The sequence below is a fragment of the Tiliqua scincoides genome, chromosome 5 (genome assembly GCF_035046505.1).
Source record: "Tiliqua scincoides isolate rTilSci1 chromosome 5, rTilSci1.hap2, whole genome shotgun sequence".
Lineage (NCBI taxonomy): Eukaryota > Metazoa > Chordata > Lepidosauria > Squamata > Scincidae > Tiliqua > Tiliqua scincoides.
The window spans coordinates 74,138,405-74,156,472 of NC_089825.1; the positions used below are offsets into that span (position 1 = coordinate 74,138,405).

At 44.3% G+C, this 18,068-nt stretch overlaps 1 protein-coding gene across 3 annotated transcripts in view; it reads left to right on the forward strand.

The window, feature by feature from the left end:
- The window catches only part of G3BP2 (G3BP stress granule assembly factor 2), a 58,162-nt gene that overhangs the window by 4,403 nt on the left and 35,691 nt on the right, over positions 1–18,068 (forward strand). For all 3 annotated transcript variants that reach the window (XM_066627244.1, XM_066627246.1, XM_066627245.1), the window contains exons 2-4: positions 5,569–5,687; positions 12,281–12,362; positions 15,138–15,311. In XM_066627244.1, coding sequence (XP_066483341.1) covers positions 5,569–5,687; positions 12,281–12,362; positions 15,138–15,311 — 375 coding nt within the window. The remainder of the gene's footprint in view (positions 1–5,568; positions 5,688–12,280; positions 12,363–15,137; positions 15,312–18,068) is intronic.

Below are 18,068 nucleotides of genomic sequence, written 5' to 3' on the forward strand. Positions count from 1 at the left end.
ATAATATTATGGTTGCCTTATTTTTAATGTCTTCTGTAATAAGTTCTTAGAATGGATTTTTTTCTCATTCCACTGTCACACACAGAATTGATGTTTTCATTGATCTCTCCATCATAGTTCCACAATACTTTCCCTGATTAGTCACTGCTAATTCAGCATCCATCAAAGTATATGTGGAGTTTGAATTTTTAACCGAGCGTTCATCACTGTACACTTATACTGAACCTCTTTTGCCATTTTGTTGCCCATTCACTCACTTTAGATAAAAACTTTTAGAGTTTTATTTTGAATAATTTATTGTGAGCAAATTTGGCCATTTCACTTCTTGTTTCCTTACTCTGGATCTCTTATGAACAAGCTAAATGGCACTACTCCCAGTGCAGAGCCTTGGAGGACCACAATTTTCTTCCCTGCAAGAACTGTCCATTTATTCCTCCTCTCTGCTTCTTCAACTAGTTCCCAATGCATGGCTGTTAAATGTATTCAGGAGTTTTTGATGAAGGACTTCATTTTGTCAAAAGTTTTCTTGTATTCCTAATGTCTGCTGGATCACCACTACCTACACGCGTTTTGAAGATGGGTGAGGCAGGACTGCAGAAGCCAGTGATTTTTTGCTCAAGTTCTACCTTTAATAACACTTTCCAGTATTTCTCTTGGTTGAGCTTGTGATTTGTAATTTCTGGGTTTCCTCAACTTCTTAAAAACTGACAATATGTGGCTACTTTCCAGCCTTCTGGTAAGGAGACCCATTTTAATGAGGTTGCATATTTTTGTTGGGGATGATTCAAGAATTTTCATGCATATGCTATCCAGACTTTGTGATTTGTTCACTTCTCATTTTTAATTTGTGTTTTAACCCTAGAACCTTACCTGATAACTAGTTCGTTTTTCCAGCTCTTTCCCCCCAAAAAACATTTGGGGCATGGATATTTGCCCAACAGTTTCTGTAGCAAAGATTATTGTGATAAATTTATTCCACTCTTTTTCTTTTTGTCATCTCATGGGCCAGTGGCCTCCCTGACTGGTTACCTATTTCTGAGGAACTTAAATATATTTTTGTTATTCTTTAAGCAGTGTGTAACTTGGATTTTTTTAGCAAGAAGCTCCGGAACTCCCTCTGAAGGCAAACAGGACAGTGACAATAGAATTGTCCCTGATTTAAAATGATCTCTATTTTGATGATTTTGTATTTCATGCACACTTATTTTTCTTTATCTGTTGTGAAAAGCAGGGCTAATCATATTGTGTGGTATGGTGACTCTAGTCTTTAGGGTTTGTTTTCTTCATTTTCAGCCTTTTCCAAATACTACTGTTATTTTTGTGGTGCACTTGATATGGTCTAACTCAGGGGTGTCAAACATAAGACCTGGGGGCCGGATGTGGCCCCCAAAAGCTTTTTATCTGGCTCTCAGGCTCTTGGCTGCTGAGGTGTTACAGCTGAAATGGCAGCACACATGAAAATGAGGCTTTCCCAAATCTTGAAATATGATCAAGATTTGCGTACTTTTTTTTCTGTCATTTGCAGTTAATGAGTTTCCATATGAGGACAGAGTCTGATTTTTGGCCGTTAGCTGCTTAATGATGTCACTTTCTGCTTAATAATATCACTTCTGGCCCTCAGCTGGAGCCCTGAATGCTAACTTCGGCGCTCTGTATGAAACGAGTTTGACACCCCTGGTCTAGCTATAAGCTAATGTGTGGCAGAATTCTAATGTTAATAAAATTTGAAAAGGGTAGTGGTTAGTAGAGTGAAACACAAAAGTTTATGAACTGTGTATAACTTTTCAGGATGTACTTAACTACTTCCCATGATACCTTGTACACCACTTCTCTGCTACTTGGTCTGTCTTCCTGACCGTACTCATTGATCCAGATTATACCCTAAACCAGGGTTGTTTCACACAGCGAGTTGAATAGCATTCATGAGCCTACTGAGGGCTGGAAGTAATGTCATTAAGCAAGAAGTGATGTCATTAAGTAGGTGACGACCAGAAATAAACACCTTTTTCTCACTTAGGAACTCATTAGCTGCAAATGATGAAAGAAAAAACTTGCAAATCTTGATCATGTCAAGATATGAGAGAGTCCAAATCAAATGGACCATCTTGTTGCAGTTTAGCACAGCTCAGCAACTGATAGCAGTTCTGGGAATGCCCAACTATCACGCAGGCCAGATAAAGTGCTCCCCTGGGTTGCGTCTGATCTGCAGGCCTTATGTTGCTGGTGAATCCTTTTGGGTTTGGTCTCTCACTGTGGGTTTTATTTAATCTCACTGTGGTCTTTTTGGATAAATATTTCAAAATGCATTTAACTGTTAGTTTGAAAGATGCGAATGTCTGATAAATCATGTATGCATCTTGTAAAGGACTATTATCTTCATAAGTGACTTGTAAATATAATTCTTATAGTCAGAACCTGTTGGCAAACAGTTACTAACTCATGGCCCAGTCCTATGCAACTTTTCAGTGCTGGTGTGGCCGCAGTGCAGCCATGAGGAAAGGGAAAAAATGTTCCCTTACCTGGAGGAGGCCTCCATGACTGCTTTCCTACTGCAGGATGCAGTGTGTGCCTTGATGGCACGGCTGCAGCAGTGCAGGAAAATTGGATAGGATTCGGCCCTCAGGGCCTAATCCAATCCAACTTTCTAGTATGTTGCAGCCGCAATGAAGCTCCAAGATAAAGGAATAAACATTCCCTTACATTGAGGAGGCCTCCATGGCTGCTGCCCCATCATAGGATGCACCGCACACCCCATTGGTACAGCGGTATCTGCGCTGGAAAGTTGGATAGGATTGGGCTTTAACTCATCACTATTTCTTTTAGACCTCTAGATCAGTATTTCTCAAACTGTGTGTCAAGACCCACTAGGTGGGTTGTGAGTCAATTTCAGGTGGGTCCCCATTCATTTCAATACTTTATTAATATATTAGACTTGATGCTATCATGGCTTGTACTGGGGAAATGTTACACATCTGAACTTTTAACAGGCTACCCTGTTATATACTTCTAACAAAGATAGTAACTGGGACTTACTACTGGGTACGTGTGGATAGGATTGCAGCCTAGGATTGTTAAAAATTTCCTGCTTGATAATGTTACTTCCGGTCATGATACCACTTCTGGTGGGTCCTGACAGATTCTCATCATGAAAAGTGGGTCCCGGTGCTGGAAGCTTGAGAACCACTGCTCTAGATTGTAGTTTTCTTGGAGCACCTTCCCCTTTACTGTTACCACACAAGTAGTCTGGATTTGGAATGAGTAGTATAACAGAGGAGAGGAAGAGCATCCTTTTGAAGCTAATTTTTCTAGGGTACAGCTGAAGTGCTGTGAAAACGTGCAAAACAGATTTGCCCAGAGACTACAATGGGACACATGAAATAAACATGTGTACTCTGAGTGGTGAGGGCTTTGCAGTACTGCATGTCCAAGTACTGGAAATGTTACTGATGTATCGATCTGCCATCTAAATAGCTCTTCAGTGAGTGCTTGCAATAAAGACTTTTCAGACTTGTTCTGTAATTTTAAAACCCTTGGTTGTTTTACCACTTTTTTTGCAATTAAGGTGATCATGTGGAAATGTAGATTTTTAGTAAACTTTTCTGTGCTACTTCTATGTTTTCCTTTGGTGTTGAAAGCTAGACATGCTATTCCAAAACTTAATTCAGCATAGATTTGTAGAATGGTATTGTGGTAATAGCCATGTTTTGGTTATTACTGCAGATTCTTGAGTATAAGTCAGTCTCACAGATAAGTTGAGGGCACACTTTAGAGCTGAAATCATGGAATTTTCTATGACCCTTGGATAAGTTGGGGGGGGGAGGGTTAAACTTGTCTGACTATAATTTTGTCTGATTTTACCCATGGCCAGATCCTGAAAAGTAATTGTTACCTAAGAACTATACAGTCTAATTTTATTAAAAATATAGTGAAAGATCCTAAGATAGGTTTTTATTCATTAACTTTTAAAATTCTGGTCTTCACAACCTTTTTGCAAACACTATCAGAACAAGTGCAATGTAAATGACATACCAGTAGAACCATTAATCAAAATCTTTCCTTAAGGTGCCTAGTATGTGAAACCAGAGGCTCTACATATATAACTGGGAGTGTGCAATTCGGTTCAAAGTGCAGAGACAAATCCCTGCTAACTGGGTAAGAGGCACCAGTGGGTGGGTAAGTGGGTGCTCTTCTGTTATTTAGCAGGGGGGAGAGTAACTGGCCCTCCTCACCCAGCACTGTCTTTTCTAGTGGCTGTCTGCTGGTGTTCTTTTGCATCCTTTTAGATTGTGAGCCTTTTTGGGACAGGGAGCCATTAGTTGTTTGATTTTCTCTGTAAACCACTTTGTGAACTTTCCGTAGAAAAGCGGTATATAAATAATAATAATAATAATAATAATAATAATAATAATAATAATAATAATAAATATCTACAGTACTTTCTTAATATTCCCTACATCACTTTCCTTTTTGACTGGGTTGTGCATCGTACTAGATTGAGGTCTTTTTCCTCAGTTGCTAATACAGAAACTATCAATCAAGATTTTTTGTCCCAGTAAGCCACCTTTGCACTGATTAACATGAACATTCCCAACCATCTTTACAAACTATGGGTTGGGACCCACTAGGTGGATCGCAAGCCAGTTTCAGGTGGGTCACCATTCATTTCAATATTTTATTTTTAATATATTAGACTTGAGGCTGCCATGGTATGTACTGCATTTGGAGAAATTTTACAGAGCTGTATTTTTAACAAGCTACTATGTCTATTCTTTTAACAATGATAGTAAATTGACTTACTCCTGGGTAAATGTGGGTAGGATTGTAGCCTAGGATTGTTAAAAAATTTTCTGCTTGATGATGTCACTTTCAGTCATGACATCACTTCTGGTGGGTCCTGACAGATTCTCATTCTAAAAAGTGGGTCCCAGTGCTAAATGTGTGAAAACCACTGATCTATTAGATTACTCATGCAGTTTGATAGTCTGGAACAATCCACTGCCAGTTTCTGATATTATGGTTCTGAAAATGCTGGTGGCTTGACAAATTGATCATCTCGTATTCATGTGTCTCCACATGACACATGACTTCGACAAAATTTTAGTTGCAGTGTATTTCACTAAAATGAATTTTACCAAGTGTTTGCTTTTACAGTAAACTCACACTTTAAAATGGTTATCCATTCCAGAGACACCATTGTTTTGCGACAGTAATGTGAATCTAGTAATGTATTATTTTTTGTTATTGTTCCAAAACCTTGGAAATTGACATTTCTGCCACCTAACTAAGAGAAGGAACTAACTAAGGTGATTTAGAAGGTGTGATTTAGAAGATTTAGAAAGAGATTTAGAAGAGATTTAGAATTTAGAATATGATTTAGGTTTAGAATAATAGATTTAGAATATTTAAAAATCTGCTAGTTGTACTACTTGCCTAAATATTTTAAAATACTTTGAACAAGCATATGTACATCTGTTAGTATTGTTTTGAAAATAACTATTATGTTCTGTTGTGTGTTAAGATTGGTAATTCTGAAATGTAAATTTCTTGTGTTTTTCTTTTATACTGTAGCCTTTGACACTGTGTACCAAAGAAATGGTGATGGAGAAGCCAAGTCCGCTGCTTGTAGGGCGGGAGTTTGTGAGGCAGTACTACACCCTGCTAAATAAAGCACCTGATTTCTTGCACAGGTAACCTCTAAAGATATAAGCAGTTTATGAGAACTGGGGCCAAAATACGTAATACAATAAATATGTAATTTGCCTCTTCCTAGACAATAGGTATCCGTGAGGAACATCTGGATGTGAAATGCTGCCACCTATTTGAACACCTTGTTTAAGAATGGTATATTGCAGCATTTATCAAATGTTTGTCCCTGCCGCGCCACTTTGTATGGTCCACTATTGGAAGTAACTGGCAATGATGTCATTTCCAGTTACTTCCAGTGGTACTTCCAATAGGTGGACCATATGAAGTGGTATAGCAAGGGACAAACATTGAGACAAATCATCAGTTATTTCTGAATTGGGAGGCCAGATGCAACACAACAAATGCTGGTAAGAGGCTCAGGGCAGACTTTTTCGAGTGTGCAGAAAGCACAAGCTGGAGCTTTACTCGTTGAGCCAAACCCCCTACTGCTGCTTGTCACGTTGCATTGCTGGTCTCAGTACCAGGGTCTTGGGGTCCCAAGCCTACCACTGGACACCACCTCAAGTACCACCAGTGGTACAAGTACCTCTGATTGAGAAACACTGGTATATTGGATCATGGGTGATGAATATGGATGGACCCATATCCACGGATTCATATCAGCAGATTCAGTTATCTGCAGATTGGATCTGGGTCCCCCTCTGCGTGCGCCCCTTCCGGACCTTCCCAGCACACCCCTCCATGTGCGCCCCTAATGCTTTATAAGGCGTTAAAAACGTCGCTTCCAGTTTCTCCATGAAACCAGGAGTTGCATTATTTCTATTGTAGCGCTCAATCTGAACTCAGCAGAGCCTGGGGATGGACGTCGTTGGCCTCTGCTGAGCTCAGAAGCCCCTCCAGAGCCCCTGGACCGTGGGGATGGGAATTCACCCATATCTGTGTTCAGCTACCCGCAGGGCATTTTGGAACTGAACCCCCAATAAGGGGGTACATCTGTACTTAAATCAGGATGTTGCAGGAATGGCTTTTTCAATAGGTAGTGGCAAATCCCTGCTTCCTTTTATGTCAGTAGAAGCTAACCTTCTCTTACAGCCCAGTCCTATCCAGGATTGGGCTCCCAGTCGGAGCATGTTGTGATAGTGGAATACACATCTGCTGTTGCAAAATGGCCGCTGACAGTATGCGAAACATTTGGCAACCATTTTGGGAGCCACAAGAGCAGTGAATTTGGACATATAGTGCCCAGAAACAAGTGTTACAAAATGCAAGTATAAGAGTGATAATTAAACAGGTATGAAAGAGATATGCATGTATTTTACCTTTGTATTAATGTGCAGTAGGAGAATAATTGAATACTTGTGACATTATTATGAGTACTTGTATGTAACAGTAAAGTATTATTGCTGAATAAGAATAAGTAACACTGAAACAGTGCATGTTGGCATTCTTCATTACATGCACACAAACTTTGTGCTTAAAGACTGTCCAGGTTTAGAACTCATGTTCTTATTTTCTACGTTCTGCTTTGCAAGTTTAGTGAGCTTGATGCATGACTTCAGGATTTTTGGTTCTGTTAACCACAATGGCTCCCACTGCCTTTTGATGGAAAGTACAAAGTGTTGGTTACTAGGGGCAGGAACTTAGACTGTTCTAAAAATCCCACATCATCTATCCAACCATTTTCTTATTATACATTACAGTTAAATTGAGCATATGGCTGGAAGGCTTTTGAAATTACATATTTCAAAAACTGTACCGTTGCTGATCCATCCTATAGTGAAGTGTCTATAAGAGACACGACAGTCCCAATGTAACAATTCTTTTATTTCAAAGCTTCCAACAAGATGAAACTTCATTTTTAATTTTTCTGTTGTCTTAAAGAAAGGGGAAGAATGTTTAGTTTTCGTGCACAGGAAAATTAGTTCATTTTCCTTGGTATGCCAAAACAGACTTGATAAGGCTATAGGAAGAAGGTACAATCATTCTTACTGGAAACAAACTGTATGTTGAACAGAGGAAGTGTGTATGTGTCTCACAAGTCATTGGTATGCATTTTTCTGAGGTCATGAATTGGCAACTGACTTGTCTAGAAGGGCAACTGGTATTGGCAACTGACTCATCTGGAAGGGGTGACTTTCTTATAACAGCATGTTGCTGTATTAAACTTTCACTTTTTATGCACATAACACTGCTGTAGACTAACAGTTGCACTGTGGATAATATTGACTGTGTGCTCGATTGTTCACTCATTTTGTTTATACTTGATCCTCCTGGTAACATTCAGTGATGATAGACCCAGTGTAATGGATGTCAACTTTACATGCATGCTTCCATTTCCTGTTAAATTCCTGTGTATAAAATATATCCTTTTAAACAACTAGAGCAGGGTGTCTCATACTGTGGGTCATTACCTGATTGTTGGTGGGTTGCAAAGCTTTAGCTGATAGCTGAGAAGGCAAATGCATGGAGCCCTATGGAAAACAAAATTGAACCATATTGCATGTTTACTCACAAGTAGGCAGACTTCCCTTAGCCTATTGGAAAGGACCAGAATCCAACAACAAACCGATGAATGCAGACCGCAGAAAGCACTCAAGAAGGAAGTCCCTCCCTCCAAGCTGACAAATGTATTTAGCCCTATGGAAAGCAAAACTAATACACATTTGTGTTTACTCATGAGTAAGCAAATGTGCCTTGACTTGTGGTCAGGTGAAGTGGAATGCAAGGTCACCAGAATGGTCCTGATCTGATGAAAGTGGAACTCAACAAATTCTCCAGAAGGCAATCCCCCCCTTTAAAGAATAAATAAAAAGCTTGAGCTAGTAAGGTGAATTTTTTCTATTTTAGACTTGTTAAGCTAAGTGGGTCCTGATAGTGATATGGTTTAAATATAAGAACTTAAACTGAACTGGGTAGGGCTGAAAATCTTACTTTTTTTGGGGGGGGGGGATGTTATTGCAGGCAGGTTACAGAGAAAATTCACTTGGAATGTGGTTGCCTTCCCCTTATCTATCTTACTTTAGTTATTTATAATTTATCTTGATTTGCTTGATGACATTACTTTTGCTGGGTCCTGGACAGATTGTCATTCTAAAAAGTGGGTCCCAGTGCTAAAAGTTTGAGAATCACTGAACTAGAGCTCAGCAAGCAAGATACGCTAAATGGTTATTGCAGTCTAATTCAACACTCCAATGGAACACTAGTGTGATATCATTTGATGCTAGAAAACTGCTTAGATTCTATAACATAATTCCTAGATAAGCTGGAAGTAGTCTTTAACTTCAATCTTGTGATGCTTGTCCATTGCTCACAGGGGATTCTAAACTAATCAAAGTTAGTTATATAAAGTTTTTCAAGGTCACCTAAACAGGGGTCGGCAACCTGCAGCTCTAGAGCCGCATGTGGCTCTTTCAGCTGTCTGCTGCAGCTCCTCCAGGTGAAAGTGGCAAAGAGTGACAGGAGGCACCTGTGTTGGGAGTGCAGGCTGCTTCCCTCTTCTTCCTTCACCCCCACCTGCCCCGCATTGGTTTCCCTTTTCAATTTTGCCGGCTCTGCAGGCTTAAGGTCCCTGTTTTTCCCTTCCCCAACTTTCCAGCAGGCTCAGCTAATCAGCATCTAGCAGGCCCCTAGCTTTTTCTGTTGGAATGGCTCAGGGCCCTTCACTGGCTGACCACCAGCCAATCCTGAGCCGCCGCCCTCCTCAGCCATTGCGAGCCCTTGCAGCCCGCGTTTCCCTGAGGAGGTGCACTTTCCCCACTCAGTGCAAGGAGAGGCTTTTCCTCCACAGCAGAGGAGACATCCTGTGTGTCTACTCAGTAGTAAGCCCCATTACAGTGGATGAAGCTCCCAGGAAAGGGTGCCTGGGATTGCAGCCGCAGAGCCTGCTCCTATGCGTGTCTACTCAGTTGTAAGCCCCATTACAGAGGATGAAGCTTATTCCCAGGAAAGGCTGCCTGGGATGGCAGCCTTGAAGTCTGCTCAAGGCCAAGCGCAAGGATGGGTGAGTGGGAGCCCACGCAGGTCTGTTCCAGAGTAAGTCCCAATGTAGTCCCTGGGCTACTCCCAGGAAGGTGTGGGGGGCTGCAGCCTCAGCCCCCTCCTATGCAGGTCTACTCACAAGTAGTCAGTGAGGCTTCCTCCCAGGAAAGTGTGGAGAGGACTGCAGCCTGAGAGCTCCAACCAACTTGTCTGCTCAGAAGTCCCATTGTAGCCAATGGGGCTTACTCCCAGGATAGTGTGGAGAGGGTTGCAGCCTGAGTGAGGGAGGATGGGCAGGCAGGCAGGCAGGGCAAAAGCTGGCCTGTGGTTGCCCCCCCTTCCCCCACCAGCTCTGGCTTCTTCTCTTCCCCACCTCTGGAGTCTGTGTGCTTTTTTCCTTCCAGGAGGGTACCTCTGGAAGGTGGGGGGAGTTCTTTAGTATCCATATAAGATAAGCAGATGTCATAACCAACATAAGTATTGGAATCCTGTAAGATCTGGTGAGGAGGTAGATGTGGTGTCAGCAGTGGCCCCTTTAAGGGTAAGGCCTGGGCATCCAGCAGAGTGTGCTGCACAGCTGCAGCCACTTGAAGGCAATAGGGCCCTCAAGGATATAAGGAGCACCTGAGGAAGGGGGTGTGGGTTGTAGAAGGAGTGCAGGTTGGAGGTAGGAGAGGAGAGGTGGCTGGCTGGGCTTATTGAATTGACTTTGACTTGGATACTCTGACTGATTTGACTGACTTACTTTGGAATCTGATCTTGGACTGTGACTTGGCTTATTGACTTTGGACTCTGCCCTGGATGCTCTGACTGACTTTGTGACTAATGGACTGCTGGAGACACTGGAGTTTGGTGTGTGGCTGCTGTGCCCAAGACCTGCTGAGGACCCAGGGTCTGCTGTAGTGGTGGGAGGCTGCTGGCAGGAGAGAGGACCTCTGCAGGTTGAACAGGCGAACTACCCTTGAGGTGGGGTCCAGCAGGACTGCAGGGCAGAACCAGGGTCATTTGTTGGGGGAAAGAAGAGGAGCTAATTTGCTTAAAGTGGGCCTAATTCTCCAGGCAGAGAATGGCCTTGGAATCAGGCAAAACACCATAGAGGACCAGGTGTCTGAAAACACAGGACAAGAATGTATGACAAAACTAACTAAAAGCTACAAGAGGGGGCTACATTATAAAAATGGGACCTATAAGAGCATAAAGGTGGAAAAAAAACTATATATGCAGTATTATCTTCATTTTGGATGTCAAAAGGGTTTTGTGGCTCCTGAGGTTTTTTTTTCCCCTCCGGAAAATGGGTCCAAAAGTGTTTAAGGTTGCCGACCCCTGACCTAAACTAATGGTGTTGACACTAACACTAATCTGTTACTGCTTAACAAATGCAACTGTGAGTTCCTCAAATGAAATTTTGGCTCTTTTTTCATTTTCTAAACATACTGCTTTTGGCAGTCTGTGCCTTGTCATACAGACTACTAAGGCACTTCAGATTATAGTGTCTTCCATTAATCAGTAGACAGAAGTATTGACAACCTTGGTTTTTAGTATGAATGCAGCTATGCCTTTATTTAGATCTGTTTGACTCCATCCCTCTTATGTCATAGTGTCTGGTCTGTCATAGTGGTGTCTGGTCAGGGTTTATTAGTTTCATAACACTTCGCATTACAGGTATCTGCAAATTGTTGATCTGGGTTTTGTTGTATGCTTACAACTGTGCAACCAAAACTGATTATTATAGTTCACTAGGTGAACTAAATATGCTTATACAGGTGTGTGTCACTTAATGATGTTGATATGTTCTCCGATCCCTGTTGTTATGCAGTTAGGTCATTAGGCGAACATTCAGCCCAATCTAGTGCCTTTGTTGTATAAATGGACACTCGATGCCACACACTAGCTGAGTGCACAGGCTGCCTGATATTGCCTCTTCTTTGCATTAAGCGTCTCTTTGTGTAAACACACTCTGCTATGGGAGACCTGACTGCCTCATTAAGGGCCTCTTTGTTGTGCTTTGACCACCATTGTATATGCAGTCAGTCATTAAGCAGAAGGTTGTTAAGCAACGCATGCCTGTATTCTTTTTGGAATGTTACTATTCATACCAGTTGTGAAGAGCTGTCAATATGAAGAGAATGGATGCTCTCTGGTCGTTAAGAATTGACAGTTGGGGTTAGAGAAGGAGAGAGTGAGTTAGCAAGCGAGAATGTGGAAGAAGGTCCAAGTTTCTCCCTGTTTTGTTGTGCGTGGCTATCCTTATTTCTTTTCTGTCCCTTTGTGCTGTCTAAGATTGTATCTTTTTGTCTGTTATCTCTTTGAAAATTAGACCCTAAAATAAAGTATTCCATAAAAGTTTATTCTTGTTATGCAGAATTTAGAGTAATTTTTTTTCTTGGAATTTCCTCATTATTCCACACCTAATAGCCAATGGTATCATTGTCTGCATACTAAACCAACACAGTGTACCTAAGGTAAAAAGCTGGTTGGTGGAAGCAGCTTCATAAAATAATAAATCTCTCCTTGGTGGTAATGGAAGGGTTATTGAGGTACTGTGACACCAGTGTTTGTGTTTAGTGTGCATCTAACCCGTGAAATTATAATAATCTTAAGATTGCAGACGTGTGTGTAGGACTGTACTAAATGCTGTGCTTCAATATCTTTACAGGTTTTATGGGAGAAATTCCTCTTATGTCCACGGTGGGCTGGATGCTGGTGGCAAACCCCAAGAAGCAGTATATGGCCAAGCTGTATGTACCTAAACCAGTGTTATTCAAACTGTGAGGCACGGCTCTTTAGGGAGGTGCCAGGAACTCAAAGGGGAGGCGCGGGATGTCCTCTCGTGCCGATACAGTCACACCCCCAGGCAGAATACGAGCCCGTCTTCTGCCCGTCTGCACTTTTTTAAAGCAGAAGAAATGGGAGTTGCTCAGCTGCTGCGAGAGTGGCTGCCGCTGCCCCGCCCTCTTCTCCCTCCGCTCCGAGGCTGCCGCCTTCTGTGTTCACTGCATGTTTCTAAAGCTCAACTCCAACCCCCGTCTGGCAAGTACCATAAGAACAGCCCCACCGGATCAGGCCATAGGCCCAACTAGTCCAGCTTCCTGTATCTCACAGCGGCCCACCAAATGTCTCAGGGTGCACACCAGATAACAAGAGACCTGCATCCTGGTGCCCTCCCTTGCATCTGGCATTCTGATACATAGCCCATATCTAAAATCAGGAGGTTGCACATACGCATCACAGCTTGTAACCTGTAATGGATTTTTCCTCCAGAAACTTGTCCAATCCCCTTTTAAAGGCATCCAGGCCAGATGCCATCACCACATGCTGTGGCAAGGAGTACCACAGACCAACCACTTTGGTCACCACAGACCAATCCTTGCCCTTTATGGCTTCTCTAACTTGTCTGGTTAGCCATGCGGGCACTCTCCTGGACTAGTCGAGCCCTTCTTCCTTTGCGGTATACACTTCCGCTGGGCCTCTATTACTGTTGTTTTAAGCAGCCTCCATGCACTCTGGAGAGATTGGACTCTTTTTACCTTCCCTTTCAACCTCCTTCTAATCAGCCTCCTCATTTGAGGGAAGTCCAGAAGTCAAAGGTTTTTGTGAGAGATTTGCCCGGTATTCTTCCCCCAACATGCATGTCAAAATGGATCACAGCATGATCACTGTTCCCCAACAGCTCCGTAACATTGACATCTCTAACCAGGTCCTGAGTACCGCACAATATTAAATCCAGAGTCACCTGTCCTCTGGTGGGCTCCGTGACTAGCTGATCTAAGCCACAGTCATTTAGCATGTCAAGGAATGCGGTCCCCTTTTCATGACCAGAACACAAATTGACCCAGTCAATATGAGGATAATTGAAGTCCCCCATGATTACAACCCTGTCTCTCCTTGACACCTCCCTGATCTGTTTCCACATTTCAAGGTCCCCTTCCGATTTCTGGTCTGGAGGACGATAGTACGCCCCCAGTATTACATTGCTCCTCAGGCCTGGTAATTTAATTCTCAGAGATTCTATGGTGGAGTCGGACCAGTAGAGACTTCAATCTCTACTTTGCTGGATTCTATCCCCTCCTTAACATAAACGGCCACCCCACCTCCAACGCGCCCCTCCCTGTCCCTCCTGTAGAGTTTATAGCCTGGGATTGCAGTATCCCACTGGTTCTCCGTATTCCACCAGGTTTCCGTTATGCCCACTATGTCAATGTTTTCCCTTGACACCAGACATTCCAGTTCTCCCATCTTTGCTCGGATACTTCGGGCATTTGCATAAAAGCATTTGTACATGGAATGCCCCAGGATGTGCTGCTTATTCCTTTATCCCTGAAAGTCTCATTGTGCCAAACTGTCTGTCACATCCCATCATGCTCTCATTCCCACTTTCTTCTCCTACTCTGCCTTTGCCTTGTTTTTCTCTAACCTCCCCATCCTTGCCTCATAGGGATGAGGAGTCCTGAACTGGATGCCCCTCAGCTCCGAGCATGCTCAGCTTGCAGTCCTTAACCCTCGCTGATCCTTGTCTGGTTGGTTCCTAGTTCCCAGGCTGGGATCGCTTCTCATCAAAGTGAAATCTCTCTTTTCAACCCCTCCCTCTTCCACTCCCCCCTTTCAATCTCCAAACCTTCCCGCTTTCCTCCCCCTCCCCAAATAAAACGCTTCCTATTTTACTAGTCACCAGGGGTCTTAAAGTTGTTTCCATGCAGTTGGCAAAGGGGGGGGGAGAGAGAAGCACACACTTTACTTGGCCAGGAGCAGAAAAAGGGCTAGAGGCTGAGTGTGAGCCTCTAGCCCAGGGCTTTTCAAACTGGTGCGTCGCAATGCTCCAGCCTGTGAGCCCTGGCCACTTTCCCCTTAGGGGGCAGGGGGAAGGCAGTGACGCAATCCCCAGGGTGCAGGGACCCCTTGGGGTGCAGGGAGCCCTGCGCGAGGCTCTGCAGGGCTCCCCGGGTCTTGAAAAATGAAAGTGCAGCAATCGCGCTCCACTTCCAGTTTTGCAGAAGTGGAGTGTGATCGCTGTGCTTTCATTTTTCAAGAACTGGGGAGCCCTGCAGAAGGTTGTTTAGGGCTCCCTGCACCCCAGGAAAGCTGCTGCAGGGACCGGTGAGTGCATCCCAGTCCCTGCAGTCCCCTGAGTGACGTGATCCTAGGGACTGCTTCACTGCCTCCCCCGCCCCCGCAAGAACTTACTGTGGTTCATACTCTCCCTGAGTTGAAGGTTGAAGAAGGCACAGAGAAAAGTCAGTACACCTTCAACAGATTCCCTCTTCCATTGTCATATGTATGCTGCTGCTGTTTTTGATTTTCATGACTATGACTCAGATAATGTGTTTTAATTTTTCAATGGATAATTGTACTGGAAAGTGTTCCTCCACTGCCCAATCCATACTATCAGTATTTAAAGCCCATAGCAACTAAATTCAAATATTTGTGGCTGACCCATGTTTAACTTGTATGTTACATAAGGGTATATCTTGTACAAATTGTGTGGGATTCAAGTTTTAAACATGTTTTGTCTTTAGGACATACACAAAAAGGTGATGTCTCTACAGTTTAGCGAATGCCGCACTAAGATTCGCCATGTGGATGCTCATGCAACCTTGAATGATGGTGTAGTTGTGCAGGTCATGGGGGAGTTGACGAACAATGGACAACCGATGAGGAAGTTCATGCAAACCTTTGTTCTGGCTCCAGAAGTAAGTAATCATCTGAGCATTTGACTGCAAGTAGACTAAAAGTGGGGAGACTTTCATTCAAACCCTACTTAGCTGTGGCGCTCACTCTGGCCAGACCCTGTGCCTCAACCAATCCCCATGGAGGGAAGGGGAGTGTGGAGACAACCATGGAAGCTGTCCTTGGAGGAAGGATGGGATAAAAATAGTTCTTTGACCTTTAGTGACAGACCACAGGATAGGTCACTTCTCATAGGTCAGGGGTCGGCAACCTGCGGCTCTAGAGCCGCAAGTGGGTCTTTCAGCTGTCTGCTGCGGCTCCTCCAGGTGAAAGTGGCAAAGAGTGACAGGAGGCACCTGTGTTGGGAGTGCAGGCTGCTTCCCTCTGCCCCCTGAGCTCACTGCCCTCCTCTCCCTTCACCCCCACCTGCCCCGCATTGGTTTCCCTTTTCAATTTTGCCGGCTCTGCAGGCTTAAGGTCCCTGTTTTTCCCTTCCCCAACTCTCCAGCAGGCTTAGCCAATCAGCATCCAGCAGGCTCTTAGCTTTTTCTGTTGGAATGGCTCAGGGCCCTTCACTGGCTGACCACCAGCCAATCCTGAGCCGCCCTCCTCCTCAGCCATTGCGAGCCCTTGCAGCCCGCGTTTCCCTGAGGAGGTGCACTTTCCCCACTCAGTGCAAGGAGAGGCTTTTCCTCCACAGCAGAGGAGACATCCTGTGTGTCTACTCAGTAGTAAGCCCCATTACAGTGGATGAAGCTTGCTCCCAGGAAAGGGTGCCTGGGATTGCAGCCGTAGAGCCTGCTCCTATTCGTGTCTACTCAGTTGTAAGCCCCATTACAGTGGATGAAGCTTACTCCCAGGAAAGGTTGCCTGGGATGGCAGCCTTGGCACCTGCTCCTACGTGTGTCTACTCAGTTGTAAGCCCCATTACAGAGGATGAAGCTTATTCCCAGGAAAGGCTGCCTGGGATGGCAGCCTTGAAGTCTGCTCAAGGCCAAGCGCAAGGATGGGTGAGTGGGAGCCCACGCAGGTCTGTTCCAGAGTAAGTCCCAATGTAGTCCCTGGGCTACTCCCAGGAAGGTGTGGAGGGCTGTATCCTCAGCCTCCTCCTGTGCAGGTCTACTCACAAGTAAGCCCCGCTGTAGTCAGTGGGGCTTCCTCCCAGGAAGGTGTGGAGGGCTGCAGCCTCAGCCCCCTCCTATGCAGGTCTACTCACAAGTAGTCAGTGAGGCTTCCTCCCAGGAAAGTGTGGAGAGGACTGCAGCCTGAGAGCTCCAACCAACTTGTCTGCTCAGAAGTCCCATTGTAGCCAATGGGGCTTACTCCCAGGATAGTGTGGAGAGGGTTGCAGCCTGAGTGAGGATGGGCAGGCAGGCAGGCAGGGCAGAAGCTGGCCTGTGGTTCCCCCCCCCCAGCTCTGGCTTCTTCTCTTCCCCACCTCTGGAGTCTGTGTGCTTTTTTCCTTCCAGGAGGGTGCCTCTGGAAGGTAGGGGGAGTTCTTTAGTATCCATGTTAAGATAAGCAGATGTCATAACCGACATATGTATTGGAATCCTGTAAGATCTGGTGAGGAGGTAGATGTGGTGTCAGCAGTGGCCCCTTTAAGGGTAAGGCCTGGGCATCCAGCAGAGTGTGCTGCACAGCTGCAGCCACTTGAAGGCAATAGGGCCCTCAAGGATATAAGGAGCACCTGAGGAAGGGGGTGTGGGTTGTAGAAGGAGTGCAGGTTGGAGGTACAAGATGAGACTGACTGGGCTTATTGACTTTGACTTGGATACTCTGACTGATTTGACTGACTTACTTTGGAATCTGATCTTGGACTGTGACTTGGTTTATTGACTTTGGACTCTGCCCTGGATGCTCTGACTGACTTTGTGACTAATGGACTGCTGGAGACACTGGAGTTTGGTGTGTGGCTGCTGTGCCCAAGACCTGCTGAGGACCCAGGGTCTGCTGTAGTGGTGGGAGGCTGCTGGCAGGAGAGAGGACCTCTGCAGGTTGAACAGGCGAACTACCCTTGAGGTGGGGTCCAGCAGGACTGCAGGGCAGAACCAGGGTCATTTGTTGGGGGAATGAAGAGGAGCTAATTTGCTTAAAGTGGGCCTAATTCTCCAGGCAGAGAATGGCCTTGGAATCAGGCAAAACACCATAGAGGACCAGGTGTCTGAAAACACAGGACAAGAATGTATGACAAAACTAACTAAAAGCTACAAGAGGGGGCTATATTATAAAAATGGGACCTATAAGAGCATAAAGGTGAAAAAAACTATATATGCAGTATTATCTTCATTTTGGATGTCAAAAGGGTTTTGTGGCTCCTGAGGTTTTTTTTTCCTCCGGAAAATGGGTCCAAATGGCTCTTTGAGTGTTCAAGGTTGCCGACCCCTGGCATAGGTAGACCATATACCTTGCCTGTGGAAATATCTTGGATTCAACAACTGCTTCTGTCTGCAGACTAGACTGCTGTGTAAAACCTTACAAAGTCACTATCAGTTGGAGTAGATGCTACTGGGCAAGGTAGCTTCCTCTGTGATGCTGCTGTATATGATGTTGGGCTCTGTGTTCACTAACACTTAAAACATAGGATTGAGATTTCCATTGCCTCAGTACCTGGCATAGTTATTGGATGGGCAAGCAAAAATGAATGCAGCTATTAAATAAATGAAGTGCTTGAATATGAGAGTGGTTTTAGTCTGATTTCTAAGAAGTGATGGGAGGGAACAACACAGAATGATTTCTTTCTTGAAAGTTTTTGACTCCTCTTTTGGGGAAAAGAACTG